General features: G+C 28.6%; 1 protein-coding gene across 1 annotated transcript; it reads left to right on the forward strand.

Annotated features, from left to right (window-relative positions):
- Nucleotides 1-8,869, forward strand: PRSY57_0403000 (pre-mRNA-processing-splicing factor 8, putative; the record flags this gene model as incomplete). The annotated part of the gene is made up of 1 exon (XM_020114493.1): nt 1-8,869. A coding segment is annotated over one exon (8,869 nt), but the record flags the coding sequence as incomplete, so codon positions are not given.
- Nucleotides 8,870-9,017: the final 148 nt, after the last annotated feature.

Below are 9,017 nucleotides of genomic sequence, written 5' to 3' on the forward strand. Positions count from 1 at the left end.
GAATATGCCACCTCCTTATATGATGAAAATGCCAAACATGAAAATGAAAAGTAATAAAATTATTAACAATGTATCAAATAATCTAGCAGATAATGTAAGAAATTCCAACTTATATAATGAGGAGGGAATGCAACCTAATAATATTCATAATAATATTCATAATAATATGCATAATAATATTCATAATAATATTCATAATAATATTCATAATAATAATGATCATGGTGGACAAGACATAAACTGTTCTCCTTATTATTTATCACAGGGTTCATATCTACCCAATAATATCAAAATGAATAATAATGAGATAGACCAATTGGAGGTGAATGGAATCTCTTTGCCATCACCTTTTAATGAGCAACAAAAGAAAAAAAAAGATATGAACAACAAAAACAAAAAAGCAAAGAAATATCACGATTTTGAAGGGGATCAAGACAATTATAATACAGATGAACGAGACGAAAATTCGATGTATGATTCAAATGCATTTTCTATTATAAAGGAAAAAGCTCGAAAATGGAAAATGCTAAATAGTAAGAAATATTCGAAAAAAAAAAAGTTTGGTGTAATAGAAGAAAAGGAAGAAATGCCATGTGAGCATTTAAGAAAAATTGTTAAGGAACATGGTGATATGAGTAATAAAAAATATAGATATGATAAAAGAGTTTATTTAGGTGCTCTCAAATATATCCCACATGCTGTCTTTAAATTATTAGAAAATATTCCTATGCCATGGGAACAAATAAAGAATACAAAAGTAATTTATCATATAACAGGTGCTATAACATTTGTAAATGAAACATTTGTTGTTATCGACCCATTATATATAGCACAATGGGGTACTATGTGGATAATGATGAGAAGAGAAAAAAGAGATCGAAAGCATTTTAAAAGAATGAGATTCCCACCATTTGATGACGAAGAACCACCTTTAGATTATGCTGATAATATCCTAGATATTGAACCATTAGAATGTATACAAATGAAATTAGATAAAGATGAAGATAAAAGTGTTATTGATTGGTTTTATGATTCTAAACCATTATTATATAATAGAAATCATATACCTGGTACTAGTTATAAAAAATACAAATTGTCGTTAGAACAAATGGGAGTATTATATAGACTGGGAAATCAACTATTTAGTGATTTCCAAGATGATAATTATTTTTACTTATTCAATCTAAAGTCATTTTATACAGCTAAAGCATTAAATATGGCTATACCAGGAGGGCCTAAATTTGAACCCTTATATAGAGATATATATGAAGATGATGAAGACTGGAATGAATTTAATGACATAAATAAAATTATTATACGTCAGCAAATAAGAACAGAATATAAAATAGCATTTCCATATTTATATAATAATAGACCAAGAAAAATTGCAGTTAGTAAATACCATTCACCTATGTGTGTATATATAAAATTAGAAGATATTGATTTGCCACCATTTTATTTTGATTTAATTATAAATCCTATACCATCCTATAAAATTAGAAAGTTTAATAAATCTTCTGAAAAGAAAGGCAATGAACTATTTGATGACGATTTTTATTTAACATATACAAGAAAGGAAATTTATTATTATGATCATGGTGATGACAACAAAAGAAAGAAGTCAACCTCCAAGAGTAGGAGACATTCCAAACATTCTGATGCTGATGATAATACATATGATAAAGGGTATCGAAAATACAGGAAAAGTTCGTCATCTTATAAAAGTTTTAAAAGAGATAAGAGAAAAAGCACAAATTCAAGTAATGATAATAAAGATAGTGACGAAGAGGACTATAATTCTGGTGTAAGTAGCATTGACAATAATGATAATAGTGATACGTATATATCTAGTAGTAAATATAACTCGAACAATATGAGTAGTAGGACAAGCAAAAATAAAGATGAGACGTATGAAATTGATAGTACGTTGGAAAATGATTCCCATGATGGTAGTTCGAAAAAAGAAAAAAATAAAAAAAAAAGAAAAAATCCATACAACGATGATAATTACAAAAGTGATGATAATTACAAAGGTGATGATAATTACAAAAGTGATGATAATTACAAAGGTGATGATAATTACAAAGGTGATGATAATTACAAAAGTGATGATAATTACAAAGGTGATGATGATGATAAATACAAAGGTGATAATAATAATAATAATAATAATTCCCAAAGTGATAATAATAATAATTTCAAAAGAAATAAAAAGATGATTATTAAACATGTAGAATATGGAATTCTCCCATTGTTACACAATTATCCTTTATACACAGAACGTACTATAAACGGTATACAATTATATCATGCTCCTTATCCATTTAATAAGAAATGCGGATATACCAGAAGAGGTATCGATATTCCTTTAGTACAGTCATGGTTCAAAGAACATATATCAACAAAATATCCTGTAAAGGTTAGAGTATCTTATCAGAAACTTTTAAAATGTTGGGTTTTGAATCATTTACATTCTAAAAGACCAAAAAGTATGAAAAAGAAATATTTATTTCGTATATTTAAAAGTACAAAATTTTTCCAATGTACAGAAATGGATTGGGTGGAAGTTGGCTTACAAGTATGTCGACAAGGTTATAATATGCTAAATTTATTAATACATCGTAAGAATTTAAATTATTTACACCTAGATTATAATTTTAATTTAAAACCTGTAAAAACATTAACAACCAAAGAAAGGAAAAAATCTCGATTTGGTAATGCATTTCATTTGTGTAGAGAAATATTAAGATTAACCAAATCAATTGTTGATTCGCATGTACAATACCGATTAGGTAATATAGATGCATATCAGCTAGCTGATGGTATTCAATATATTTTTGCTCACGTTGGGCAATTGACTGGTATGTATCGATATAAATATAGGTTGATGAGACAAGTACGTATGTGTAAAGATTTAAAACATTTAATATATTATCGATTTAATACTGGATCTGTTGGTAAGGGTCCTGGTTGTGGTTTATGGGCTCCTTTATGGAGAGTGTGGATTTTTTTCTTAAGAGGTGTTATCCCACTATTAGAAAGGTGGTTAAGCAATTTATTAGCTAGACAGTTTGAAGGAAGAGTGTCGAAAGGTATAGCAAAAACAGTTACTAAGCAAAGAGTCGAAAGTCATTTCGATTTAGAATTGAGAGCAGCTGTTATGCATGACATTATAGATATGATACCAGAAGGATTAAAGAATAATAAAGGTAAAGCTAGATTAATATTACAACATTTAAGTGAAGCATGGAGGTGTTGGAAAGCTAATATACCATGGAAAGTGGTAGGCCTTCCACTACCTGTGGAAAATATAATAATTAGATATATAAAATTAAAAGCAGATTGGTGGGTTAATGCAACCTATTATAATAGAGAAAGAATAAAAAGAGGCGCGACCGTAGATAAGACTGTATGTAAAAAGAATTTAGGTAGATTAACTAGATTATGGCTTAAAGCAGAACAAGAAAGGCAACATGAATATTTAAAAGATGGGCCTTATGTAAATGGAGAAGAAGCAGTAGCATTATATACAACAGCTATACATTGGTTTGAATCAAGAAAATTTACACATATACCTTTTCCTCCTTTAAATTATAAACATGATACGAAACTACTAATTTTAGCTTTAGAAAAATTAAAAGAAACCTTTACTGTAAAGAATAGATTAAATCAATCACAAAGAGAAGAATTGGGTTTTATTGAACAGGCATATGATAATCCATATGAAACATTATCAAGAATAAAGAGACATTTATTAACACAACGAGCTTTTAAAGAAATATCAATATCCTTTTTAGATTTGTACACACATTTAGTACCTGTATATGAAGTAGACCCTTTAGAAAAAATAACAGATGCATATTTAGATCAGTATTTATGGTATGAAGGTGATTTAAGAAATTTATTTCCGAATTGGGTTAAGCCATCAGATAATGAGCCACAACCACTATTAGTATATAAAATGTGTCAAGGTATAAATAATTTACATAATATATGGGACACCAAGAACAATGAATGTGTAGTTATGCTTCAAACTCAATTTAGTAAAATTTATGAAAAAATTGATTTAACCTTATTGAATAGGTTATTAAGATTAATAGTAGATCACAACATAGCAGATTATATAACAGCAAAGAATAACACTAATATAACATTTAAAGACATGAATCATATAAATTCGTTTGGTATAATACGTGGTTTGCAATTTTCGTCATTTGTATTTCAGTATTATACAATAATAATAGATTTGTTAATATTGGGTTTAACAAGAGCATATGATATAGCAGGTCCTTATAATGACGTCAATCAGTTTTTAACATTCCAGAATGTGCAGATAGAAACCAGACACCCAATTAGGTTGTATTGTCGATATGTGGATAAGATATGGATATTGTTTAAATTTACAAATGAAGAATCCAAAGATTTAATACAGAAATTTTTGACAGAAAACCCAGATCCAAATAATGAGAATATCGTTGGATATAATAACAAAACATGTTGGCCTAGGGATTGTCGTATGAGGAAAATGAAACATGACGTTAATTTAGGAAGAGCAACCTTTTGGGAAATACAAAACCGTATTCCAAGATCGTTGACATCCTTAGATTGGGATCATTATAATACATTTGTGAGTGTGTATTCGAAGGATAACCCTAATTTGTTATTTTCCATAGCTGGTTTTGAGGTTCGTATATTACCGAAAATACGTCAGCTAAGTTATGGTTACAATGGCATAATGTATACGTCATATATGAATGAGTATCCCCGGGGCGTGGGTATTAAAGATGAAACGAGTAAGAAGAATGGATTGCTCCATGACGATGAGAAGAGTAAAAAGGTAGGTTCATTGAAGGATGAGATAACAAAGGGTACCTCTCATGTGTACAAAAATGAAGAGAACAGTGATAACAACAAAGATAATAATAAGAACGACAATAGGCATGAAAATATGGTTGATGATAATAATTACGATGGTGTTGTGAAGAACAATTTTTATAATTCCAGCGGAGGTGAAAAGAACGTAGTGGTTTCGTCAAGTGTTAAGGAGGGGACGTGGAAGTTACAAAATGAAATGACTAAAGAAATAACAGCAGAAGCTTATTTAAAAGTTTCTGACAACAGCATGAAAAGATTCGAAAATCGTGTACGTCAAATATTAATGTCTTCTGGTAGTACCACCTTTACTAAGATAGCAAACAAGTGGAATACTACGTTGATTGGTTTGATGACATATTTTAGAGAGGCTGTTTTAGATACTGAGGAGTTATTAGATTTATTAGTAAAATGTGAGAACAAGATACAGACACGTATCAAGATCGGATTAAATTCAAAGATGCCATCTCGTTTTCCGCCTGTTGTTTTTTATACTCCTAAAGAATTAGGAGGGTTGGGTATGTTATCTATGGGTCATATTTTAATACCAGAATCTGATTTACGATATATGAAACAAACTGATAATGGTAGAATAACACATTTTAGATCAGGTTTGTCACATGAAGAAGATCAATTAATACCCAATTTGTATAGATACATATCTACATGGGAAAGTGAGTTTTTAGAAAGTCAACGAGTTTGGTGTGAATACGCTTTAAAAAGAAATGAATGTCATAATCAGAATAAGAAAATAACATTAGAAGATTTAGAAGATTCATGGGATAAAGGTATACCAAGAATAAATACATTATTTCAAAAAGATAGACATACTTTAGCATATGATAAAGGATGGCGAATAAGACAATTATTTAAACAGTATCAACTTATTAAGAGTAATCCGTTTTGGTGGACTAATCAAAGACATGATGGAAAATTATGGAATTTAAATAATTATAGAACGGATATGATTCAAGCATTAGGAGGTGTCGAAGGTATATTGGAGCATACATTATTTAAAGGAACATTTTTCCCAACATGGGAAGGATTATTTTGGGAAAAAGCTAGTGGTTTTGAAGAATCAATGAAATATAAGAAATTAACGAATGCACAAAGAAGTGGATTAAATCAAATACCTAATAGACGATTTACTTTATGGTGGTCCCCAACAATAAATAGAGCAAATGTGTATGTAGGTTTTCAAGTACAGTTAGATTTGACAGGTATATTTATGCATGGAAAAATACCAACCTTAAAAATATCTTTAATACAAATATTCCGTGCACATTTATGGCAAAAAATACATGAGTCTTTAGTAATGGATATATGTCAAGTGTTTGATTTAAATTGTGATTTATTAGATATAGAGACGGTACAAAAAGAGACAATACATCCAAGAAAGTCGTATAAAATGAATAGTTCATGTGCTGACATATTATTATTTGCAAATTACAAATGGGGAATATCTAAACCGTCTTTATTAACAGATGAGGACCATATATTTACAAATAATACATTAGGTTCAACAAGTGGTACGAATAATAACATTATGCTTAACAGTAATATGATGAATAGTAGTAATAATAGTAGTAGTAATAATAGTAATAGTAGTAACAATATGAATTCGGTATCATTTGGTTCCTTTCCTTATACATCTAATCAATTTTGGATTGATATACAATTAAGGTGGGGTGATTTCGATTCTCATGATATAGAAAGATATAGTAGAGCAAAATTTTTAGATTATACAACTGACAATTTGTCTATATATCCATGTTTAACTGGTGTTTTAATAGGTGTTGATTTAGCATATAATTTATATTCAGCCTATGGAAATTGGTTTAATAATTTAAAACCATTAATGCAAAAGGCTTTACAGAAAATTGTTCAATCAAATCCTTCTTTGTATGTATTAAGAGAAAGAATTAGAAAAGGGTTACAGTTATATTCATCTGAACCAACCGAACCATATTTGAATACCCAGAATTATAATGAATTATTTTCATCACAAACTATATGGTTTGTGGATGATACGAATGTATATCGTGTTACAATACATAAAACATTTGAAGGGAATTTAACAACGAAGCCAATTAATGGTGCGATATTTATATTAAATCCTAAAACAGGTCAATTGTTTTTAAAAATAATTCATACATCTGTTTGGATAGGACAGAAGCGTTTATCTCAGCTAGCTAAATGGAAAACAGCAGAAGAAGTGGCATCATTAATTAGATCATTACCTATAGAAGAACAGCCGAAGCAAATTATAGTAACACGAAAAGGTATGTTAGATCCGTTAGAAGTGCATTTATTAGATTTCCCGAATATTATAATCAAAGGAACTGAATTAAATTTACCATTCCAAGCATTATTGAAACTGAATAAAATAGGAGATTTAATATTAAAAGCAACACAGCCACAGATGTTATTATTTAATTTATATGATGATTGGTTAAATAGTATATCTTCATTTACGGCGTTTAGTCGATTAATATTAATATTAAGAAGTTTACATATAAATCCACAACAGACGAAAATATTATTACAACCAAATAAAAACATCGTAACAACACAACCACATCATATATGGCCTTCGTTTAATAATAACCAGTGGATACATTTAGAAGTACAATTAAAGGATTTAATATTAAATGATTATTCAAAACGGAACAATGTGCACATAGCTTCATTAACACAAAATGAAATAAGAGATATTTTATTAGGTATGGAAATAACACCTCCATCGATACAAAGACAGCAAATAGCTGAATTGGAGAAGAATAATTTGGATTTAATGGAACAACAGATGAAAGTAACAACATCAAAAACAACAACAAAGCATGGAAATGAAATTATTGTATCAACATTATCACCACATGAGCAGCAAACGTTTACAACCAAAACGGATTGGAAAATAAGATATTTAGCAAATAATTCGTTATTATTTAGAACCAAGAATATATATGTGAATAATAATATGAACAACATGAACCATATTAATACTATTAGTAGTAGTAGTAGTAATAATATTTTAAATAAAAATGGCACCAATTCAGACAATCAGAACAGCCATTATCATACAAGTATTATTAACTCTATTAATGATTATACATATGTAATAGCCAAGAATTTATTGGAAAAATTTATATGCATATCAGATTTAAAAATACAAGTAGGAGGATTTTTGTATGGATCATCCCCTGAAGATAATTCTTACGTGAAAGAAATTAAGTGTATACTTATCCCTCCACAAATAGGTAATTACCAATCAGTTACATTATCGAGTTATATGCCATCTAGTAAATATTTACAAAATTTAGAGTTATTAGGATGGATACATACACAGACAACCAATTGTTCGAATACCAATAATCATTTGACAGCATATGATATGGTAGCACATTTGAACTTTTTACAAGAATGTAAGAGACAAATGTCAAAAGGGAAAAAGGTTACTGATGCGAGTCACAATGATGATGATGATTATGACGATGATGATTATAATAATTATAATAATGAAGATGATTATAATAATAATAATGAAGATGATAATATTAATAATAGTGAAGGTGGTACAAAACGTGACGAAACTTACAAAATGTGGGATAAAAATAAAACTATAATACTTACATGCTCATTTACTCCTGGTAGTTGTACTATCAATGGATATAAATTAACGAGTGATGGATATTCTTTTGCTAAAAGTAAAAAGAATTCATCAGATTTATATGTGTTCCCAAATGTAAATAATTTATATGAACCAGTACAAATATTATTATCAAATGTTTTCGTCGGATACTTTTTAATACCTGATGATCATATATGGAATTATAATTTAATGGGAATCAAATTTAATAATAATCAAAAATATGCACCACATCTTGATATACCACAACCATTTTATGCAGATATACATAGACCAAACCACTTTCTGCAATTTTCTTTGCTTGACCAAAGAGACGCAGACCAAGCTGACGTCGAAACGTCCTTTATATGATAAATGTTTAACGAAATATTTCACAAAAAATTTGTACTACTATATATATATATATATATATATATATATATATATATATATATGTATATGTTTTATTTTTTATGATACTTATTTAAAAAAATACAAAAACGTTTTCATAAATAATTTT

This window comes from Plasmodium reichenowi, chromosome 4, assembly GCF_001601855.1.
Source record: "Plasmodium reichenowi strain SY57 chromosome 4, whole genome shotgun sequence".
Taxonomy (NCBI): Eukaryota; Apicomplexa; class Aconoidasida; order Haemosporida; family Plasmodiidae; genus Plasmodium; species Plasmodium reichenowi.